This window comes from Cydia pomonella, chromosome 18, assembly GCF_033807575.1.
Source record: "Cydia pomonella isolate Wapato2018A chromosome 18, ilCydPomo1, whole genome shotgun sequence".
Lineage (NCBI taxonomy): Eukaryota > Metazoa > Arthropoda > Insecta > Lepidoptera > Tortricidae > Cydia > Cydia pomonella.
Genome location: NC_084720.1, coordinates 5,366,377 through 5,391,452, shown reverse-complemented (window position 1 = coordinate 5,391,452; position 25,076 = coordinate 5,366,377). Strand labels below are relative to the sequence as shown.

General features: G+C 35.2%; 2 protein-coding genes across 4 annotated transcripts in view; one reads left to right on the top strand and one right to left on the bottom strand.

Moving 5' to 3' along the window:
* Positions 1 to 1,407, bottom strand: part of LOC133527695 (FAS-associated factor 1) — a 38,425-nt gene extending 37,018 nt beyond the window's left edge. For all 3 annotated transcript variants that reach the window (XM_061864817.1, XM_061864818.1, XM_061864819.1), the window contains exons 1-2: positions 1,261 to 1,407; positions 762 to 830 (exon numbers count right to left, since the gene is read on the bottom strand). In XM_061864817.1, coding sequence (XP_061720801.1) covers positions 762 to 830; positions 1,261 to 1,299 — 108 coding nt within the window. In that variant the 5' untranslated portion in view covers positions 1,300 to 1,407. The remainder of the gene's footprint in view (positions 1 to 761; positions 831 to 1,260) is intronic.
* A 1,529-nt stretch (positions 1,408 to 2,936) lies between these two features.
* Positions 2,937 to 25,076, top strand: part of LOC133527838 (cartilage oligomeric matrix protein-like) — a 45,542-nt gene continuing 23,402 nt past the window's right edge. The window contains exons 1-2 of the mRNA XM_061865027.1: positions 2,937 to 3,088; positions 13,887 to 13,968. Coding sequence (XP_061721011.1) covers positions 13,893 to 13,968 — 76 coding nt within the window. The 5' untranslated portion in view covers positions 2,937 to 3,088; positions 13,887 to 13,892. The remainder of the gene's footprint in view (positions 3,089 to 13,886; positions 13,969 to 25,076) is intronic.

The window sequence follows — 25,076 nt, the reverse complement described above, 5'->3', positions numbered from 1 at the left end:
TGAAACCGTGAGCTCCGGATTGCCACCAGCACTTCAAATTTTTCTTAAGTATGTCTATCACTAAAGGTACTTGCTATCACTAATACTACTAAATGACTACTCGAGTGGCCACCATGGGGGGAGGTACGTTCTCAAAGTAGATGCATTGGGATAACAACATCAAAGAGAGTGTGGGGAAGACGTGGCGCCAGGTTGCACAGAACCATGATGAGTGGCATAAAATTGAAGGAGGCCTACACCCGAAGGGTAGTGATGGACTAAACAAAGATAGAGAGACCACTAATACTTGATTGACCACTGGAAACTTTATTTTTTCTTTTGTTGTAAATAAGTACAAGGTTTACAAAATTCAATAGTCAGTCAACTGTGTCAAGAATGGCAAAGATACATTGATTAAGATGCGTAAAATATAAGACAATTTGCTTCGAATGTGACAGGTAAACGAGATCACATTAAGTATAATTCGTTCGTCACATTAAGTATAATTCGTTTCGTTTAATGTGTATATAGTAATATAACTTTACATCTGTTTTGGATGTCAAACTGAGGGCCACATTTTATTCTTAGGCATTACCTCTCTATTACAATCAATTCTCTTTGATAATGGTAACTAGTGTTACAAATAACAACATGCTGGGTTTTTGCAATAAAATGCTACACAAATAACTGCTATTTTGTCAAACAATTATGTTGATAAGGCTACAATCCTAATGCAGCTATTTGGAATAGAGCATAGCACATATAAATAAACATTTACTTACAAGTAAGTCCCAGTTTGCCTCGTCCAAGTGATGTATCGCCTCTGCAACATCTTCTATTGCTGTTATTCCCTACAAACAAACAAATATGTAAACTACAACAAAGAACACAAAGGAAGTTTTGTAGGAAATGTGCAAAACAGGCGTGTTGCCTTAAATATATGTTAAATATAATTACGATATGCAGTTACGAGCGAATCAACCTTGTGGAAACAACCAGTAACGATAATTTTCGTTACGATTATGGAAAACAAGAAAAATGTAGCATTTGACCATAAATTTACTTTGTCAGATTTTCAATCTTAAACTAACGATAGCAAGCATTATAAGGGTAATAATAGGTAAATAACAATTCAAAAATATTAGGAAACGAGAAAAGCACAAAGAGATAAAGAAGAATTCACAGTCACTGTTGTTGTTAATCACATAACCTGATTACAAGGAACATAGTCAAGTTGTATTCACTGACTATTGTGAATTTAGATATAAATAGCGTATTCACCTGGAAGTTTGCTAAAATTTCTTCTCTATTTTCTGCCATTCTGGTATAATATGGGTATAATATTGAGCTCAAAAATGCTATGACATTTACGATTGCAGACAAATCACTCAAACTTGAAAAAAAAAAATTAACGACTATAGCCAATATAGAACTTTGTTGCCAGATCTTATAGTAGTTCTTTTTTTTATACCATAGACAAGTTTAGTGGGAATAGGATGAAATAATAATTATTAATTATTGGTTTATGCTCTTATGGGAAATGGTAGGTATCTGGCTATTTAATTTTAATAACTAATATAATTTCCATAACTAGGATTAATAATTATGTTATCATTTTTAGTGCTGGCAACTAGCGTGGCGCGCCAAGTTTATAATGTTTTGTTCTTATCATTTTCGTTCTTTTGTTTCTTTTTTATTGAAATGAAAAGTTTTATTATGTTGGCTTGACACGATTTATGTCATATTTTTAAATGACAGTAATATATAATTTATGTCATAAATTGAGATATGTGTCAATATTACTCAGAAAATATTTATGATCAGGGGGCCTACCGCGAAAATAGAAGTTCGTCAATTGCGGGCATTTTTCTCTGTCACTCTAATGACCTCTTAGAGAGAGTAAAAGAGAAAAATCCCCGCAATTGGCGAATTTCGGTTTTCGCGGTAGGCCTCCTGGCTAGTTTTTTTGTGAAGGATGAGACAAAATAGTACCATGCTGAAAAATAACGACAAATTAGCAATACACAGGAGATATATACAAATCATATATGTACAATACAGGACACATTTAAATATGAAGGTGATAATATTGTTCGGCAGCCTTTTACCTACGGTTATCAAGATTAGTAGATACTGTAAGTAGTTATAGTAGCACTGTTCAAAATACTAAAATATTTACCTCAGTCACATCAACTGTTCCTTATCCTTCCATTATTGATTAGCATCACAAACTTCGATTTAGCTTTCAGCCACGAACATGAATAAGCTGTTAAGGGAAAATTTAAAATCGTCATTAGATTACGAAATACTCCCAGCCAAGCATGAAAGTATGTATCTCCGACCAACGAATTACTTTTGTCAAATTTAGGGGACAAGGGCGTACAATTTTCATTACCTAACTAACCAGCTTTAATTTTACTGAAATGTAAAAAATATTATGTCCCTAATTGCGAAAAATAGTCAGTTTAGTAAAATAGTGAAATTATTGCCTAACTGCGAAAAATAGTCAGTATTTTTACTTATAAACCATTTTTTTACATTTCAAATATTGTAAACGATGTGTGGATTGTGCTGATATTTGCTGAATTAACAAAAATAGTGGGGATCTATTTAAGGGCATATTGGGTATCGTGTTTTGATTATGAAAAATCAGAAGAAAATAATTTCTAAACGCGAAAAATATTTTTTTTTGAAAGGTTAAAAAATTTTCTCGTCAAAAAAAACCTTTTCTTTATTTTTTCCTAATCAGTACAACGATACCGAATATGCCTTTAAACGGATCCCCACTATTTTTGTTACATCCTGTATGTGTGTTTTGTTGTGTATGTGTGTGTGTTCTGAAGTCGCAAATTGCTCGACATGTTTCACTCCGTACCGAGGACCATCATCATCTATTTTTTTCATCCAAAATTCATTTTTCCTTGTGATATGTATTCGCAATCAAAATAATAAATTAGGAGTTTTGTTTTCCAGCCCGTATGACCCAAATAAGGCGGCATGTGGTGTGCGCGCGTCAGTCAGTGGACAGTCGAAGCGCGCTCCGCTTGTGCGCACGCGTCGGTAACCGCAAAACGAGCGCGCGCGCGGACTGTGTTCTCTTTCGGTACCGGTAAGTTTCAAACTTCGCCTGAAAATTTAATTTTACAACAATCGCGAAATAATGCTTTTCATACATTTTAGACAATTATTGGGTTGAGTTCAATTGCTGAAAAAACCTTAAGTTTCTAAAATAAATAAAATAATATTCAGTTATTTCGGACAACTTATAACTAAATCACCTACTTTAAATATTTTTTCGGGGGGCATGAAAGATCTGTACGCAATAACTACGGATGCCGGATTGGCTGTCAACCCTCGATATAAAGCGATAGATGTACATACATATAATGTTAACCTCTGTAAATTTGATTTTAATAAAGCCATACGATAATAATAATACCATACCTACATTAAAATTAAATTTCAGACAAAACAACATCGTTAAAATTGTAATGAAAATGAATTAAAGTAAATCGTACGATTTATCTGTATGGACGATGGTAGATTTAATGATTCAATTTGTGTAATTATAAGAATTGACATTTATCTTCGCCTATTTGTATCCGACTGCTGGCCAAAGGTCCCCGGGACCTCCACAAGTCCCTACAGAAGGATTCTTCAGACCTGGGGGCCTACCGCGAAAACCGAAATTTGCAAAATGCGGGGATCTTTCTCTTTTACTCTCACTAAAACGTAATTAGAGTGACAGAGGAAAATGCCCGCAATTGACGAATTTCGATTTTCCCGGTAGCCGCCTAGGACAATAACCACGACCCTCTTCTTTCGTTCGTGTTTTTGCCACTCTTTTAAATATGCAGGAGATATAGGTGGGTCATTCTGCTTATCGTTATACATAAGTTTTAAACTCTTTTTCGTAAAATGCATATTTCCGAATACTTGGCCATTACTTTCATTTTTTGTTTGCGATGGAGAAAGAGGCTGAATTAGGCCATCATTTCCGATAGCTTTGTTGAATAAATAACAAATGTAAATATTTTTATTCACTGTAACTCAGCGGACCTTGATTGTCTGCCGATTTGTATGAAAATAAAGCATTTACCACTGTGTTACCATATTTTTACATTAATCAATAGGATTATATGAATTTTGGTTAATAAGGATTTGTTGATTAGGGGAATACAACTTTTATACGCGAATTCAATGTCTATCATACATGTTTCTGGCGATAGATTGATGACCCAGATAACAATTTTCTATATTCGTTTTTCGGAGGAATTCGTCGAATCGTGACAGACTGTGCAGATAAATCGAAGGTTTAATACTTAATATTAATTTCCAACGTTTTTTCATACACACGATTGATATATCTGCGCAAATCGGTTTGCACAGATTAATCGCTACCATATATAGTTACGTGTGTAGCCGGCGTAAGGCTTGCCTCGTCCGATTTTTCCATATTTCATTTCAGCACCCACTTTAAATAGGTATCGGTATCAGTTGAGGTCACACTCACCACAACAATGTCATATGATGGCAGTGGGATTTTGAATTAAGTGTTTTTTGTAACGATAACAAGTTCAAAACATATTTACCAGATTGATAAAAATTTCTTCAAGGTATTTGGCTTAAATAACGTCCACTTATATCATAGTTTTAACATAATTTTAATTTTAAGTTCCTGCATGTACAAAATGTTTGACAAACCTTGTATGGATTTTTGTGGTCCGAAATAAATGATTTTTATTTTTATTTTTTTAAATCACATTTATCTATTTAATCGTTATCAATGAAGTCTTTAAAATTAGTATTTACTCTATCCTGCCGACTCATAGCCAACGCTAGACTGCCTATCAGGCGTGGCGGGCCCAGTCCAATTTAATTACCTATTCTAATTATTAATTTGATGTGCAATCCCAGCAAACATTTTTGGTGAAAATAACGATAAAATCACCTATTATAGGTCGCAAATCTGACAGTGACCAAAATGAGTTACCTCGAATCGACGTGGAATCCACCTGGAATTCACCAAAGTGGGGAAAAAAAGCACGTGCCGGCTACGTCGATTCCACGTAATTTTAGTAATTGTGACCTAATGGTTACTACATAGGTAATGTTTGCGACGTGGATTGGACGTCGCCACGACGTGTAATGTGGTTGCAATGTACAAAATTAGTAAGACTTACTATTTTTCAACATGATTTCAACGTGTTTTTTACCATTTAATTACCAAGAAAGGTTATTTTTTTATGAGATAGGATGAAGAAAAAGAGACAAATATATTACGAGAGTATTTTCTTTCCGCTCACAATCAAAATGTCTAACGAAAAATCAATCTTAAGTTTTGCAACGAGAATGGCGGCCATTACTTGGCGTAAAATAATTATCTAGGTGGATTACGCAGGAATTATACGATGAAATCTTGTGCGCTGAAAATTTTCTCGTGCAGTATGTTAGGTTTTTATTCAAAACTACTGATGGGCTTTCGAAATACTTAAGTATTAATTTTTTTAAGCTCATAAGTTAGTATGTATTGCTTGTAATTGGGGATCGTAAATTTGTGTTCGGAGTTTGTAAATATATTAAATTGACTTTATATATTTTTTTCGTATAAATGAAATTAAAAGTGCTGTTACATTTTATTGTTCTAGGTATTACAACATACCTAAATTTTGCAATTTGCAATAACAAGACCTAATTATAACAAAACAAAATGTCGGCTCGACTAAAAAGTTAAGTTTACCTAAAAATACGACGTACTGGTATTTAAGGAAATTTTACGTAATATATACTCATTTCTTCGACCTAATGGTGCAGAGTTACCGTTTAAGGTCGAAGCGACCGCCATCACAACGTCGCTTTGACCGCGTACGGCGAGGCGAGCGCAATCGTATTCAGTATTTGTTTGACATCGCGGGCGTAGGCGGTGTGCTTACACATACACATATAATACACATGACATAGACATATAATATTACTTCGTAAAGACTGGCCTTACGAGCACTACGAATGGGGCCAATACATGGGTGTCAAAATCGCATTTAGTTACACCCCTGCATTCAATCGTCTGGCGAATTGCGCAGTGGAAACGCGTCACGTATAGCCATTCCCAATTTAAAAAATGCCTAATTATCTTGTGAAATTCTGTAAAAACTATAACAGAAAAATCAAATAGACATATGAGATCTCATATCATCGGTAAATCATATCAAATTTTGTTTCATATTGACCTTGCGCGGCGCGAGACGCGATGCGGCGGTACACAGACACATATTAAAGTAGACTGCACTCTCGCCTCCAAAAAACGAGCCTAGCGAGATAGTTCGAGGGAGACTTCTGCTATTACCATATTTATTAAAATAAATGTCATTTTTATTGGTTAGGTAGGTTAGGCTAGTTTATTGACTCACGAATAGTCCTTCTAAATGTTGACATTCAGTGAAAATCAAGCTTCTTTGGTTATTAAGTATTTTGTATGTAATTAAAACATACTGTATTTATCAATCACATTTTAATATGTTTTAATTTCCACTTATCCCTACTCAATATTCTTAAGTGAAGTTAATAAATAAATAATTTATTTTAGACCAAGTTGATCCATAGCTTGTTAGTTACAGAGTATCGTAATAACTATCTATGTTAGTTGAACATTACAAAAAACAAAAATAAAATAATAGAAAAAATTTAAACTGAATATATTACACGATATAATAATATGATATCAATTGACAGGGGCAAGTAAGGCAAACTATCTCTGCTCTACTTGTCCCTGCTAATTACCTCTTCAACCCAGAAGCGAGTGAGAGGAGAGTCGAGGCGCTCCGCCAACGCCCTTAGAAGGTCGTAATAAACTAGCACGGTAAAATCTATAATAATGACATTTATATTAATAAAAATACCCGCACATGGAATACTGTTCTCATCTATGGGCAGGGGCACCCTAGTACCAGCTTCTTCCTCTGGACCGCATCCAACGAAGAGCGACTCGAATTGTCGACTGCCAGTGTATTTCGGATCGGCTTGACTCCTTGGCGCTGCGTAGAGATGTGGCCTCGCTCTGCATTTTCTATCGCATGTACAACGGGGAGTGCTCCGAGGAATTGTTCGGATTAATCCCTGCCGCTTCTTTTCGCCATCGCCCTACGCATTTCCATCCTCACCACTTAGATGGTTGGCAGTTCTCAACTGTGCGTTTTTCCAGGAACTTTCTGCCTCGCACTGTTAAACTATGGAATGAACTGTCGCCTGCGGTATTTCCGGACCGATACGACCTTCAAACCTTCAAGAAAAGAGCGTACTCCCATCTTAAAGGCCGGCAACGCACTTACAACCCCTCTGGTGTTGCAGGTGTCCATGGGCGGCGGTAATCGCTTACCATCAGGTGATCCGTCTGCTCGTTTGCCTCCTCTACCATAAAAATAAAAAATAATAATAAAAAAATAGCAGCAAGGCTTGTTTAGCTGTGGCAACGAACATTTATTCAATTGTCATTTCATCGTCGCCCTAAAGAAAAAGGGACTAAAGCACCAATTACATCCACACTTCCCGATAACGGGCCCGAAATCAGTCCCGATTTCGGGCCTGATAATCGTTTTCTGTTTCACGGAATATCAGCACATCGTTAACGATATTTGAAATGTAAACAATACTTTGTCTCTAATTGTCAAAAATGTTCAATGTTTGATATTCTTGCACAGGAACCATTTTTTTACATTTCAAATATTGTAAACGATGTGCAGCTGATATTTGGTGAAATGGAAAAATATTCTTTCTCCTCCCAGAAATTGATTAAGTGTGGATGTAATTGGCACTTAAGGTCTCCCTCGAGCCATTTTTCTAGACACGTTTTTTGGAGGCGAAAGTGCAGTCTACTTTCGCGTATGTCTATGGCCTATTGGATTACTCAGTATACAACAGATGACGCTGTGTTTTGATTAACGAGACTTTTCGGTCGGAATTGTTTGCATGGCTTTATCTTTACTTTTTTAGATCTATGGCTTACGATCAGAAGTGCCAAGGGTAAATATTACGCACAGAGGTTCCCCAATTGGAAAGTTAAATGTGAAAATTAAGATTTTACGAGTCATTAGTGAGTTTAGTGATAATTATTTTAACTGATTGTATGCTTAGTTTAAAACATATCTGCGTATTTAACGCATCTACGCAATATAGTTACCAAAATATTTATTTCTAATTGACTCTAATTTGGTTTTAGGTATTTATGGTTGCAAAAATTATATATAAGATAGTGGCCACCCATTACTGAAGGGGAATGGAAATAACGCTTTGCCCTTAGGCGTGGGAGGAGAACGGCGTTAAAAAAAAGAGACATACCGTCTACGTTGAAAATCAACTCCATACTTGATATAGTACTTAAATCCATATCTAACAAAGTTTTTTGTAAACAATAGCTTATCTTACCTTGATACCAAAACTTGCCTTGGCCCATAGGCTCTATAAAAAGACATCGTCAGTTTTTAGAAGTGCTCGTCCATCTTTTGGCAATTTAAATCTGTGTTCAGTGAGTAAAACTAACAAGTCGTTTAGAGATGATTTGGTGGGTTTATGCTGTATTGTCCATTTTCTTAGGTCTTCCGTAAGTTTTATTGATTTCATGTTAGAGCAGTCTTCATTTCTAATGAACTCATCTCCAGAGTCTTAATTTTCCGATTCTTTGTTTGCACCGATTTCACTGCCATCTGTCATCTCATCTATATTATCAGATATTTTATTTCCTAATTCATTATAATACGAATGCATATAATCAAGATCTTTGCCTGTGTGTGTTATTGAAACGGTATCAGTATCAGTAGATTGACACAAAGTTGGATATCCATAAAAACTGAATTTAGAAGGTAATTCACACTTTTGTTCTTCTTTTAATATTTCACTTTGAATTTTCATATTAGCCTTACACTTACTATAGTAACTGCTGGAATGTCTATATTTTTTTTGTCTTTGGCCATTGTAAATCCAACACTACTTTTGATTTAAAAACGAAATAACTATTGGGTAAATGCGTCCTATTTCACCGAGAAATGACTTATTTGTGAGTAAAACAAACTTGACCTGAAGTCGCCTTACAAACTTCAACTTATTAGTTATTTTTTAGGGTTAATTTGACTATTAGGTTATCTTAATGAAACCTTATGGTATTTTTAGTACCTTACAAGTATTTATAACTTTATAGTCTCAATTTGGTATTTATGGAAGGTAATATTTACTACGAAATTGGTAGCAAAAGCTACTTAAATCATCGACCTAAAGGTCCCCAGTATAAGAAAAAATTACATCGCATATACACCTTATATGCACCTAGAAGTAAATATTAACTATTTGTCGAGTTTCGAAGTTAATTTTACCTTATATTTTGCTCATTCTCAACCTTTAAGTTTCTGACCTTATGGTGTATTGATTAAGGGAAATTTACGTTTTAATGGCTCTATATTTTTACCCGGAAGTATAAATGTACGATATGTGAATTTATGTGGTGCGTATGATGTAATTTTTACCTAAATTAGTAATATATTCTAGAGCCTGGGGAAAAGCACTTAGAATGTTTGCTGGGATGCTCGGTGAAATTAAATCTTGACGATCAACATTTTCTTGTCAGTAGTTGCCATGGTAACATTCCCCTGGGTCACTTTTACTGTTAGATTATGTGTAGTGATTATGATAAGGATATTTTTTTTCATTTTTTAGAACGAATTTCTTTTCTGTACGATTCGATTCTGACCACTACACACATATTGAAGGTTAAATCCAGGTTTTATGTTATTTTAGTAGTTAAATATAAGCTAGTATGAGCTATTTATTTAAACTTTATTGCAGAATATACAAAAAAAATTACAAATGGCAGACTTAATGCCTGAAGTCATTCTCTACCAGTCAACCATAGGGTTAAACAGAAATGTAAAAATGATGCAAGAAGAAAAGTAAGAGAATTAAATTTACTTGTATTGCAAACAATTGAAAAATAGAATAAACTACCTACATAAACAATAGATACACAAAAAACACGGTGTATACAAGAATTTCTCGTTTAAAGGTATAATATATATAACGCCTTTATTAATTAAATATATTTTTTATATATGCTGATATTGCTGATCCACCCCTAAAACGATTGAATTCGCACTCATTTGGTATGTCAGTTATCACTATCATACTTATTCGGAAGTCGCTATTTTTTATAGAGCAGATAAGCGAGGTCTAATCAAAACGTTGCCTCCGCTTTGCAACTTGTATTATTATATCACAATTATATTTTGGCAATTATTATGTTTCGTTTATAATGTACGGTCTAGTTAATAAATAACTATTACAGTACATATGGTGGTACTTTACCGCACTAGTGCAATAATTAGCACATTGCGTAACTATGTCGAAAATTTAAAGGGCCATTATGTACTGTAAAATGTTGTATGATACATGTGTGCAAATAGGCAACAAAGTGGAAATAAAACAATTAATGTCAAATTTCTATAAAAATATGACGTTTATAATGACACTCCCTCTTGTTATATTTAAATCGGTGCAACGTTTGCTTAAGGGCTTATTACACTCATCCTACCTTCGGATGGCTAACAATCGGAAGCACCGTCGGTGCCGATGTCGGACCCGATGTCTCTTACAAGAATTTTTCCGATTCAGGAAATATCAGTACATCGTTTACAATATTCAACTCCAAAAATATTAAACATTTTTAGCGATTCGAGACAAAGTACCTTTTACATGTCAAAATTGTTACGTAATCTTGTTTTTATATTTCGTGAACCGGAAAACGATCTTGCTCGTGCTCAACGTCGATACCGAGGCGTTTTCTAAAATAAATATTGATAATCTTATTCTTACAAATCTGGACTTTCTTGGACTATTCTACTCGGAATTGTTAGTATTCTCCATCCTACCGTTAATAAAAAATGTCCTAAAATGTCCGTTCCATTACGTCACGATTTAGTGTGAACAAAAAATTCACTTGTTGTTGGGTGACGTAGTGGAAACTACAATTTCCTAACAAATTTTCGGGACATCATCAAGATTGAATAATATATTGCTAGTTATTTTGAGTTGAAAGAACCCAAAAACACCACGATCTGCGAGAATCAGGTCTTCAATACTTTTTTTAGAAAAAACTCACCAACGTCGGCTTCGATCGTAACGCCCGACGGCAGAATGAGTGTAATAAGCCCTTTAGACGGGCTCTATTGAGTTACACAACTTATAAATGTAGTTTAATTTACATTTGTTATTAAATATACTTTGTTGTGGTGGTTCATAAACATCGTTTAAACAGAACCGGATAACGGTCGGCTAATTTTAATTTATACTCAACGGGAGCATTAAAACAGGTCAGTTTGTTAAATTCCATACGGGGTGATCCGTTTAAATTACTATTCAGTGTACTCGTATTTAGTAGTAACAAGTTGTCTTGGTACAATCAGCGTATGATATTAACATTTTATATCTATTCAAAACAAATATTTGCAAAGGTCGATGAACTATTTCTTAACAGCTGATAGTAACGCCTATTGAGATAAATGTAATAAAGACTGAATTGTGCGAAACTTTATATTCTCATATTGTATGTTTATAGCCAGGATAGAAAACGATAAGTATATGATGTATAGTTAACATCACACTTCCTTATTATTTATGTGATTACGTCACCTTCAAAATTTCATGGGAATCTGTTGGGAACTGCGACCAAAAGAACCGCCGGACATTATGAAAGCATTTTTTCTTCGTTATTAATGACTGTGTCGTTTGGAATGAGACTTTGCACATAGGTTAGAAATACCCCAATCGACACGTCCTATATTCATCTATGTCCAGAGGGTAGAGACACGTTGTATGTAAAGTAGGCTAGAAAATATTCAAGAAAAATCAGGCCTTATTATTTTATCGTCCTATTTGAATTTCATAAATATAATAAGTTTTTGCAAAACAATCATTGTTAGTACAAGCTTTTTTATCGCTGACTGTACTTTTATTTCCAGAGGCAAATAATACTCATCGAGACAATTCTAACACCCCCGAACAGAATTAGGTTGCGTTGTTTTATCACTGGGTTTCTATGGCCACCTCCTCTCTCCATCATTAGATCAGCTCAGTGGTATTATAATATTGCATTGTCACCCGACTAAGATGTCATAGATTAATAATTAAGAGATGTAAAGTCTACTTGCTGTTAATTACCGAAAAATTTCAAGAATGAAAATAATTACAAATCTTTACATAATTTCTTTATTACATTTATTTTGTACTTAATAATAAAAACATAAACCGTAATATACAGAGCTAAAAGAATAGAAAACGACCAATATATTAAAGAAGATATCGAACGTGTTGTGTATTTTGCGGTAGCTATCTTCACTTCATAAAATATAGGTAACGGTAACATCGATAACAGACATATCGATATTTCATTTTGTCAAACACTTTATTTTTCTACAAAAACTTATATGTCTGTTTATAACTAATTTGACTCATAAGCTCGTCATAAAAAGCCTTGTTTCACGTAACTGCCTTTGTATTGAATTGGCAATTAATTAATTAAATAAATACATATTATAGGGACAATTCTTATACAAATTGACTAAGTCCCACGGTAAGCTCAAGAAGGCTTGTGTTGTAGGCGCTCAGACAACGATAAGTATATATAATATACAAATACTTAGATACATAGAAAACATCCATGACTCAGGAACAAAAAATATCCACGCTCATAACACAAATAAATGCCCCTACCGGGATTTGAACTCAGGACCAGCCACCCACTAGGCCAGACCGGTCCTCAATTATAAAATTAAAAATTAAATTAATTATCATTTATTTTCAGGCAACTATGGGCCATATATACATACCTTACAGACTAACATACATAGAATAATAAAAATCTTAAAATATAAATATTATTTTGACGACGCAGTTTTCGGTTGCGCCACCTGTTCTGGTGCGGGATTCGGCAGATTCCCACGAAACCGCCGAAATATCACACCTTTCGGCCAGAAGTCCGCGCTCGCGATGGTTTCCAGCAGCGGCCGCGGGACGCGCACGACTAACGAGCTGAAGTCAAAAGAAGACAAAAAAATAATAAATAAATAAATGAAAGAGGTTAATCTGATCATTGGTCACGATCTTACGATGTTCTTTACAGTTTTTTTAGGTAGGTACGACGTCCATGACTTCATTAGGGTTGAGACTCAGGGGCGTATTCTGATTGTAATAACAGGTGATGAATTCGGTTTGTATTTGTTATGGATGTATTATGATCTGTTAGTCTAACAGTTTTTCAACCAAGAACGTCACTTTTGATACGAATACATCCAGATAACAATACAATACGCCCCTAATATCACGGATAATTAGGATACGCCTCCCGTTCAGACTGTTTTTTGTATGATGTGGATCCCGCTCAAACCAAACGTTTTCTGCGTTTATGTATTTATTATATTAAATAATAAATAAATAAATATTATAGGACAAAGTCTCACAGTAAGCTCAATAATGCTTATGTTGTGGGTACTCAGACAACGATATATACAATATACATATGAGTCATTCTTATTCAAAAGGTAACTTATTATCGACATTGAGTTATTAGGTCATTACGCTCATTACTATCAGCAGATATTTCAAAAAGAATCCTAACTTTAAGTTTCATACTTATTTTTATAAGATTTTTTGAAAATTCTACATGTAAAATGTACAGTTTTGAGATATTCCATGTTTGAAAGTTTAAAAGACCAAGTCCTTAGTGCGAAGTTATAGAAATTAATATTAGTATATAGGGATAGGGATCTAAAAGGAGAAACACTCACTTATTTAGTTTTTATTTTGAAAATTCAATTTTATATTTCTTCGGAACTCCTAAGGACCTTCGGCTAAAATATGTATATTTTTCGCAGATAATCATGGCGTTTCCAGCCATGAGGGCCTCGATCCTTATTGGCCTAGTCGTGGCTTCGCACGCACTCACCATGGACCAAGGTAAGTTATTTTATCCACAAAGGCATTCTCTACCAGTCAACCATCAGGCTAAACAGAAACAGTAGTACGTGCAGGCATTAAACAAAAAAAAAACAGAATAAGTAACTTAAAACAAGCAAAATAGCGATAAATAATATATACTAACGGTAATAAACTTACATAAATATACTATAATTAAACATACATACATATATATTAATTTATGTGCCCAGTGCAAAAAATACTATGACTACGATGGACAATTAACCAGAGAGCTTGTCGAAAAAGTGCTTGCGTAACATACGCTTTAACGAGGGCTTGGTTTTAGCCTGTCTGATGTTGAGTGGAGGATTTACTATAAGATGATAATATAATTAATAATGAATAGATCCGTTTAATGATGTACGTACTGCTGGAGCTCGTTTTAAACTTACATCGTGATATCAAACTGATATGTAAAGACTATAGGTCACTGAACTTTACTTTTCTCTAATATACTATTATACGTGCACTGCACCTTTAATACAGGTAAGATATTTTTTTCTGTATTTAAGACTCAAATAACATACGTGATGTATGTACCCGGTCGTTAACTTTTGTCGTTTTTGTTTTTTCTAATGTGCTAGACCCTAGTGCGACCTGAACTCCTAGTGTAAATTTATTCGATAGCGTGAGGTGACGTACGCGTTTGAATTAAGACTCATTTTGTATGGGATTTAGAAACAGCACGCCGCCAAGCGGGACGTTATGGAAACTCAAAATCCCATACAATTCATACAAAATGATACAGCGCAAGCGCGTACGTCACGTCACGCTATCGAATAAATTTACACTAGGGGTTCTGACTGGAAACAGATAACGAGAAAACGACTGAGTATAAACTTAAGTACCGCATTCGTAGTAATTTTGGGTCAATTGTTAGTGTAAGAGATATTTTCACCGATTATTCAAAATATGCGTCAGGTCAAAATGCCACTTGCTCTGTCGTTCTACGCTAACCGTCCGTTGAAATCAGAAAGTCCTGATTTAGCCACACTATTTACGTGGTCATTAGTGCGACCCGCTGGAAATAGATCAAGACAGGACTGCACATTAACGGAAACATGGTTATGCGACTTTAGTCATCTTGATTTCTCTTGGAAGTAGCACAGTCGTATTTTTATTGACTGTCATCATGCCTGTCACGTTCTAACAAGTATGTGAGTGCGAAAGTGACAGGCATAGTGACAGATGATAAAAATGCAACCATGCTGCCGCCGCTGTAAATAATAAATGAAAAGGTAGTATTTATACTTTTAAATATTGGGACCGTGCGAAGTGCGTGGTGGGGATAAGTAAAGCGATCCCAGCGCATAAGGTGGTAAAAATTTGAACTAACTGCGGATAGCGTCTTTAACATTTCGTACAATTATATGGCTCGAAATGAAACTTTGATTTACGATTACTCCTGAAATATTCATTAAAATTGTATGGTGTAAGGGACCATTGTAATCTGTATGAAATGCTTAATATAACTAACGTATTCGTTTTGATAATTGTTAATAATGTATCCATGTAAATAGCTTTGCAAATGCCACATATTACGTGATCTTTTTCTAGAAGTTAAGAATGGATATAGTAAGTTATCCTTAAAAGATAGACATTTCACATCGCGGACTTTTTTGTAGACCTATGAATGAGAAACAACTCCACCATACATTGTGTTGTTATAGCTCAAACGGATTAGGCAGCGTTTTCGATTAAAGCTCCTAGCCAGCATGATTTTTTCCGACAACATCGTTATATTTCAAACAATTTACACAAAACCTTAACAAGTTATATACTTAAGCCTTCCTCAAGAATCACTCTACTGATAGATGAAAGTCGTATGAAAATCCGTTCAGTAGTTTTTAGTTTTGGAGTAGTTTTATAAGATGTAGTGAATTGACGTTTTCCCCTAGAATTGCGGACACTAGGTTGCGTGACAGTCGTGCACGCTCCCAATAGGCTATAGGAGAGTAACATATTCATCTTGTTACCATAGTAACAACCACAGAAATATGAATATAGTAACAACGAATAAAACTTTTTTAATTATGACACGTTTAAGATCTTTAAAAGATCTATAACTAAACGACATGTCAAAATTGACGTTTATTTCGATTCCGCTGCTGTGATCCCATAGAAATAGGATAGTATAGAACGACTGTCAAACTTGGAAAGTGTGACCAAAAATGAAATGCAAGTGTGTGCGTAAATTGTCTATGTGCGAACAAAAATAGTGATGTTCATGTTACAACATATTAATAATCTATCGATGTTTAACTGCTTTATCGACTACTTTTTCAAATGTGTTTGAAAAAGTTGAAAATGATAAAGTTGAAGTTGTTTGAAAATGTCTTCGCAAAGAGTTGACTTACCAAAGAAAATTTGAATTTCGCGCCTTTTCCTGCTGACAACTTGGGTTGGATGTGTATACGCTGTGTACAAGTATACGCTGTCTTGTGTTTCCTTGTGTTGGCGGCAAAGCCGTGGAAAAGTGGTTAAAATGTAAGTACTGTGTTGGAAAGTGAAGTTTAAATTTATCGCTAAACATGTACACGTTCAAAAAAGGTATTAAAACAATCGTTATTATTTTAAGTCGGTTATAAAGGTAATATCTTAATGATGTCTTGTGAACAACTAATTCCATACCTACTAATATACCGACAAGTTATGGATACAGTCATATGAACATTTTGTCAAGCCCTAGCGTAAAGTAACAGTTTAGGTTTTTACATAAAATATTCTAAATTATTGACTAATATGATGAAATATTAACACACAATTGAAGAAAAACTTATAATGAACTGTTATAATTGGTTTTTTCGGTTTTTATGCTGCTAATTTGATAAAATATCGTTACGAAAATTTCGCTAGGAATATCATAATTACCTGTGAAATGAGTATTTTCCTGGGTTTTTTGGCCCTGAAATACTACAACCCGGCACACAACATGACACCATCGTCACTAAATTACTTAATGTATAATTTTCTTTTTGATTCGCTTATATTTTTCACGTTAAAAAATACGGCAATATGATTTTGGCCGCCTCGGCCGCCTTCGAACTCAAAATTGGTTACGTTTTCTCATATGTAGTCTGCCTCTTTTGCACTTATGGCTTGTTCATATACGTCATGGCTTCCCTTTCGCACACTTCATCTGTCTGTCAAGCGAAGCGACTGACATGTCTCTGTGTGATCCCAATAAGATCTATCTACGATATTTCTAACGTCCAAGTGACATTAGTTGCCCGAATCGAACTGCTTCTGTCAATTATATACGACATACAAACGATGTCTAAATGAGAACTTATCGTTATCGTATCTCATTCTTCGAATCCGGCTGAAACGCGCTATAAACACACACACACTTCTAAGACACTTCGTTTTCTATAACCATCATCGGAGATCACGTGATACTTTCTAAAGAAAACTGAAGTGTCGAATGCCTCGGTCCGGGCCTAGACCGCCTAACGTGAGCCATCCTTAATTTTGTAACCATTTAGTAACGTCACTATAATAAAGTTCCGAAACCGAGACTTATCTCACCTTTATGCAATGTACGTCTCCGTTTAAACGCTCATGGATTCCCGGTCCCGCAAATTCCATCCTTGAAATAACGCAGACCAAAACGTGTCACAGAGTCTACGCCAATAAACCATATCAAATAAATTAGGAGCGGTTTGTTTGGCGAGGTTAACCAAATCAGCTGCTGAATGTGTCCTCTTTGATTGTGCGAGCTCGGGTGAATTCCATTCTGAACTGTGTAATGTGATCTAGAGGTGCTTCAGGCGAAATTATGGTCATTTAAAAAAAATATGTCTACGGTCTCATTGCCGCGACCAGACATATTCTTAGAAAATTACCCATTGGTTAAGTCTGGCCTCAGCATAAGCCTAGTTTTCTACTGAGGCAGAGATATGCGGAGATGAGGGGAGACATGCGGGAATCAACCAATGGCATTGATTGTAATAACTACATATCTTCTCCGCTCGTCTGGATTACAACCAATGCTATGGGTTGATTGCCGCATGTATCCCCTCATCTCCGCTTACCTCCGCCTTAGTAGAAAACCAGGCTTATGTATGCTGACGCCAGTCTTAACTAAATGGGTCATTCTCTGAGAATATGTCTGCACCCTCTGGATTACAACCAATGCTATGGGTTGATTGTCGCATATGTCCTCCCATCTGGTCTCAGGGCTCCACACTTACTGTAGGTAGGTACATATTATGATTATTTTTCACTCATGGTTGCTATCAGAATGGCACTGTCGAGAACCTACTTAGGATCTAAAGCCGCATATTGAGTCGAAATAAGTATTACAGTATTTACAGTAGCCGTATAAACGTTTATAATGCTACTATAGAACTTACTTAAAATGCGAAATCGATACAAAAATGCTGTAGTTTGGCCATTATGCTGCCTCAGTGTGTTACTTGGCACCTCTGAATCAAACACGGTAAACGAGGGTGGTGGTTGATTGACATTTAACATGAGCTTATTTATGTGACTACAGGCACATGTAATGTAACACTGTTATTTTAGCTGGCGGTTTCATTAATTAACGTAAACCCTTAGAACGTAACCTGACAGGTATGATAAACGTGTTGTAAATTGCTCACATGTTATACAATAGGTACCTAAAGTATGTATTAGATAAGCTTCATTTATTTCATCTTCGCAACGTGATGTACGTAGGTACTTACTTGAACTTTGAAGATCTGTTTTCAGTATTTACCAGTATTTATTGTAGTTTTCACAGTTTTCATGAAAATGTTTAAAAACTAAAAATTGGGATATAAAAGTGGGGGGAGGGAGGAAAACAATAATTTTTAGGCGTGATTCTACTTCTATTTATTCTTGTAAACGTAAAAGCTAATATATGCATGCCAAGTTTCGTGCTTTCTGCCGGATGAGACCATAGTTGAGGCTAAGAAGCCTACTACACTAGTAGGCAATAGTAAAGAATTAGTTATACATACTTGGATCCAAATGCTCCTTTCCCAGTCGGGTAATCATTCTGACTAATTAATTACAGTATCCAAATGAAATTTTATGAATTCATGTTGTACTTAGCCAAGCTAAGGTCGTCTAATGGATACCTATAAATTACGCCTAAGACCGACGTAAATCTTGGAAACTTAGTTTGAATTGACGAGCACGTAAATATTTTTACGTGTTCACTGCGTGTTCTGGCCCTAGCCAGAGACTTGTAAAAATTAAAACTGGTTGAAACCATTAAAAAAAAACTGATTAGGTATACCTAATCCCTACAAATAATATAAATGCAAAAGTAACTGTTTCGTGGCTCTTTCTCTTAACCGATTTAGATGACATTTGGTATGGAGAGAGATTAACTCAATTCAATACGTTTTCAGATACAACTACACAAAACATACACCCAAGGCCAAAAGGATGGAAACAAGGTTGTTTTCTATAATATCTCATGTTTCTGTCTTTGTTTTATAATTGTAACCTAAAATTTACATAAAGCAACAACAAAAGTTTAAAAATACTTACTAACTATCAAAATATCCTAAAATATTGCCAAAAACATTTAAAAAATTAGGAAAGTAACATAATATACCCTTTTAATTGCTTTGAAAAATGTTGAACTGGCAAATATCTTAGCTACAACTTGAGTACTTTGAGTAATTTACTTTTAAAATGTTCTACTAGGTACTTAAAATATCACACTTTTCTATTAAAATAAAAGCTTGTTTCGATACTTTTGGCAGGGAGTGTACAAGTTAAATTTAAAATAAATAAAAACTAAAAAACTAACACCCGTGTAAGTCCCGAAATTAAGGGAGGGATTAAGTCCCGAGAAGAAAATGCCAAGGTTTTTCCGCGGAAATCATTCTACGCAGACAAAGCCGCGGACAGAGGCTGCGATATACCATGTTTTAATAATACTCATAGCTACTATAGATTACCAGTCTTTATTAGTATTATCTCAACTCAAAAGTCTCATTTAGAGGTTAGGCTCCATTTTGTCTGCGTTGATACCATACCAAGTAAGCGCTGGTGACCTAGCGGCAAGAGTGCGTGACTTTCAATCCGGAGGTCGCGAGTTAAAATCCCATGCATACGAGCGAATATGTCAGAGTAAAAGTCGTGGTAAGGACGCAGGAGATTGACTGTATTTACTAGACTAGTCTCTGCCAGTACGTCGTATTCGCAATGTAACTTTAGTCAATTACTTCTGTAGACGAATTGCCTCATAAAAGGACTTGGATTCGTTGTTTTAAGACCTGTTCAGGTGCTATGTGCTGAATGTGGTATTCTTTTCCTTTTCATTATTTATTTATTGTAATGTATTCAAAGCACATTGAAATAGATATGTAGTTTTATTCTCGAACTGTGAGAAATTCCAAAATGTATTTCTGGAGTGTATTGAAAATTATGACCGGTCTGACTTAATGGGTAGTGACCCTGCCTATGAAGCCGATGGTCCTGAGTTCGAAGTAAGAGCATTTATATGTGTGATGAGCACATATAAATGCTCTTACCTGGTCCTGAGTCCTGAGTTTTCTATGTAATCAAGTATTTGTATATTATACATTATCGTTGTCTGAGTACCCACAATACAAGCCTTCTTGAGCTTAATTTGTGTAATAATTATATATATATACTATAGTAACATAATATGTAGATAAGACATATAGTAAACTGAAAGAGATAATTCACAAAATATAGAGCAGATAAAAATATGCATTAAGTTAAGATGTTTTTGGACAATTACCTACTTTCTGATAAAAAGTTATTCATTCATCTACTTTTACATCGCGCTTGCATCAAGAAGTAAGCGAGTTGCACTGCGCGTAATAAATATATCATATCAATATCAAATATTTTGCAATTTTTTTACATCCCTAGTTTCAACTTCTAATAATATCACTTCAAAAGACATTTTTTATAATAGTTAGTATAAAACAAAATATATATTTTTAGTTCAAGTTCGCACTCGATAAGTGGGCCCTATGATAACTTGAGTGGGTCACTGGACAGATGGTCCTGCCGTATTGGGCAAGTGACATCACTTGCGCAAGAGCAATGTGCGAGAGGGAACTTACGTACGCAATACTTATAATTGTACTAATGCAAACCAATCTGCTTGAATACTGAGTTTAAGTTAGTCTACCTGTGTTAAGCTGTTTATTATCATAATACTAAACTGGCAGTTCGAATGGCCATTCTAATCAGGTTGCCTAATCCGACTATAATTTTAATACAAAACCAGTCAACATGGATAGTATATATAAATAAATAAATATTGGACATTCTTACACAAAAAAATTGACAACGCCCCACAGTAAGCTAAAGAAGGCTTCTGTGTACTCAGAAAAAGATAAATATGATATATAAATACTTATATACATAAAAAACACCCATGACTCAAAACAAATATCCGTGCTCATCACACGAGTAAATGCCCTTACCCGGATTCAAACCCAGGACCATCGGCTTTATAGGCAGGGCCGGGTAGTGGCCCTAGGCTAAACCAGTCGTCTCAAGATACAATAAAATTCATATCATATTGGTAGTGTGTGTATGTTTACAATCGTAATAGATACGCCAGAAGCATCATCTCGTATTAAGTCTTTACATCAGTTTGAGCAGCAATTTTATTTCATGTTTAACAAAGTTCATTCCCTCTTATCCCCAGGGGCTAGTAGACTAATGAAATAACATCTGGTGAAGCTGTATACTTCGCTGTCATAACAAATTTATTAAATGTCTGATTGTTTTACCAAATTATACTAGGCTAGTTATTAAAAATTAACTGTCTCAGCAGATGTTTGTTATATGGTCAAGCACAGACAGTTGCTTAAGTGATTAAATGTTTGGTAATTTATAATTTAGCATATAAAGCACTTTCACAGACGCATTTAGTTCGAGTAAGTATTAATGTAGTTATACTACTTACTCCTAAGCAAAGTGTAAGCTTTTAGCTTATATTTGAGAAAGGAAAGACCTTATGGACAAATTTTAGTTTTTATCCCCTTAATCAACTTATACAGTGACCGAAATTATAGAATTATTGTTTTTCGATTGTGTTTTTTATTTCATATCAGGATGAAGATACAAGAACTAAAATGCAGTATAACTAAAATCTAGTTTATATATAGTACTTACCTATATTTATGGTAGACACTAACGGGCATTATATTTTTCACTGTATACGTCTTTATACCGTGAAGATTCATTAAAAAAAATGCACATCTATCATAAATTTAACAATTTTTATTACAGAATTATCCTTAAATGTAAAAAGGTATGATCCCATTTCATTAACAAGAAAACTAAGTGTGTCACATTTTATGCGTATTGCAATATGACATCATCGAATCATTGCGTCGCCTACGCATCGAGATTTACGGCTAACAACATACTTATTTAGGAGTTAGGGCATTAGGGCCCACAAACAAGTTTGGGGCCTGGATTGATGTATTTTATGTTACAAAACAGTATTGAAAGCAACCACTTTTGCATTATAGTTGTTAGATTTGTAGCCGGCCCCCAACGGCTTATCCTTTGTCCATTGCACCTGCAAAAAAAAGGGCCCGGTCACTTTAACAGGTTATTTAGTTACAACTCCTATGGTAATTGAAATAAGATTCAAAATGAACAAATGGAAAAATAATTTGCGAGTTCTTGTGTGGTCCCTAAACGGTTACTGAGTGCCGGCGAGTCGAATGCTACCGAACCAGCCTAAAACGTGTCCTGGCTGGCGTAACAAAGGCGCGTTATCGGAGAGCACACCTACACTGGTTTTTTGAGCTTTAGACTAGCCCGCGCTCAGGTGCCAATTAGAATTATACGATCCTTTTTTTTGCAGGTAGTGGCACGCGCCGTTTTAGTTAACAATAGACAAAGTATAAGCCGTTGGGGCCCAGCTACAAATCTAACGACTATACCTATATTTCTTTTGCCTAGAGCCGTTGAGGAATTCCCGCGCGTTAGGGATTTTTGTGGATGTAGTATTATAAACGTTTTGCTAAAAAGAAACAAGTATAACACATACAACATTAATATATAACTGATGATAATGCAAGCATTCTAGGAAGCTTGCAAAGGTGTCAAAAGCACAAAGTCCCTAATACTGACCAAAGAGCATATAATCACTACGTTTACTGTATTATTAAGTATAAAAAAAATCTATTTATTTCAAACAAAGTATTTATTTCTATTTGACAAGTGTGTGCAAAATCTCTTTTAAAATGAGATCATATGCGCGGTCACTAAACTCGCGTGTTGTTAGTGTTACCATGTGTTACCTATGTAAAGCAGAGTTCAATAGAAATTGCAAATATTAAAAACAAATAAATATGACAGATTTTGTTAGCATTTGACATATACCCTAACATTTTTACTAAGGCTATTTTCACAGAAATATGAATAATTATCATATACTTTAACTAGGACTTGATATGAATAAATTATTTAAGTGTATAAACTGTTGATATCATCATGATTTTCCTAAAAGGTTGCAAGATTACGAAGTAATGAGGTAAATTAGATTGTTTACATTATTTACAATCTCTATTCGCTTTAGGTATCATTATTATGAAAGTTAGATTAGGGACAAATGCCGGTCCCTCGTCGTAAACTCAGTGCTACCACGGGAGTTCTGCCAACCTTACCATCAGGAAGAATAATCTACATTTACTTCAGAGTACCTACAATATAGATACTACAATATAGATTTTGTACGTCCACAAGAGAGGTATGGGCATTGTGAATGTCATCTCGCTTTGTGTTGTAGGGCACAGCACAGCGGATGCCATTCCAGATCTAGAGCAGAGCCCAACTGGGGAAGTACCTCCACCTTACAGAAAACCGCAGCCAAATAACACAAGACCCTGCTCACATAGTGTTGTGTTCCTGCCGGTGAGTAAGGTTGCCAGAGCTCAACGAGGAGTGGGGGGGGGGGGGGGGGAATTAGGGTCGGCAACGCGCATGTAACTCCTCTGGAGTTGCAGGCGTACATAGGCTACGGAGACTACTTACCATCAGGCGGGCCGTATGCTTGTTTGCCACTGACGTAGTATAAAAAAAAAGATCGTGTCATTCACGAAGACGCGTGATTTGACTCGTATTGTCATATTATTAAAGGTTAGATTGGACAACTCTGCGCGTCATCGTGGATACGAACGAACACACGAACTACACAATGGCAGTGTTACTATAATAATTATGGTTGTATTTATCATATTTGAAATCTTCAATTATTAACTATATATTTCATTCATCTACGGCGGAATCACATAGGTCGTAAATACTCATACTCGTATAGGGAGCGTGCATGAACTGTAGGAGGCAGCACAGGAGCCGTCAGATTTTTGGCGCGAGACGTAAATGTGATGTTTTTTGTTCCGATGTAGCCCGCAAGATGGCAGAACCTACTATGCACAAGAAAACACGTGACGTGTACATGTGCATGTTTATGGTTCCGATTCAGGCCACAAGATGGCAGACCCTCCAACGCGCACGGTCCCTATTATGTTAACATTGTTACCTGGTTTAAAATTATTTTCGTTGCCTTGTTTCTGACCACTCTGTCACGCTTGTATTTTGGTATTCAATCAAATAAATAAAAAGCGGCCAAGTGCGAGTCGGACTCGCCCATGAAGGGTTCCTTTATGACGTATTAAAAAAAACTACTTAAACTACTAGATCTCGTTCAACATTTTACCACTTTGGACACACATTTTACCACTTTGGTAGTGTCTCTCGCGCAAACTATTCACTTTAGAAAAAAATTATATTAGGAACCTAAATATCATTTTTGAAGACCTATCCATAGATACCCCACATGTATGGGTATGTTGAAAAAAAAAAATATTTTTTAATTTCATGACGTATTAAAAAAAAACTACTTACTAGATCTCGTTCAAACCAATTTTCGGTGGAAGTTTACATGGCAATGTATATCATATATTTTTTTTAGATTTTTCATTCTGTTATTTTAGAAGTTACGGGGGGGGGGACACACTTTTTTTTACTTTGGGAGGTTCTCTCGCGCAAACTATTCAGTTTAGAAAAAAATGATATTAGAAACCTTAATATCATTTTTGAAGACCTATCCATAGATACCCCAC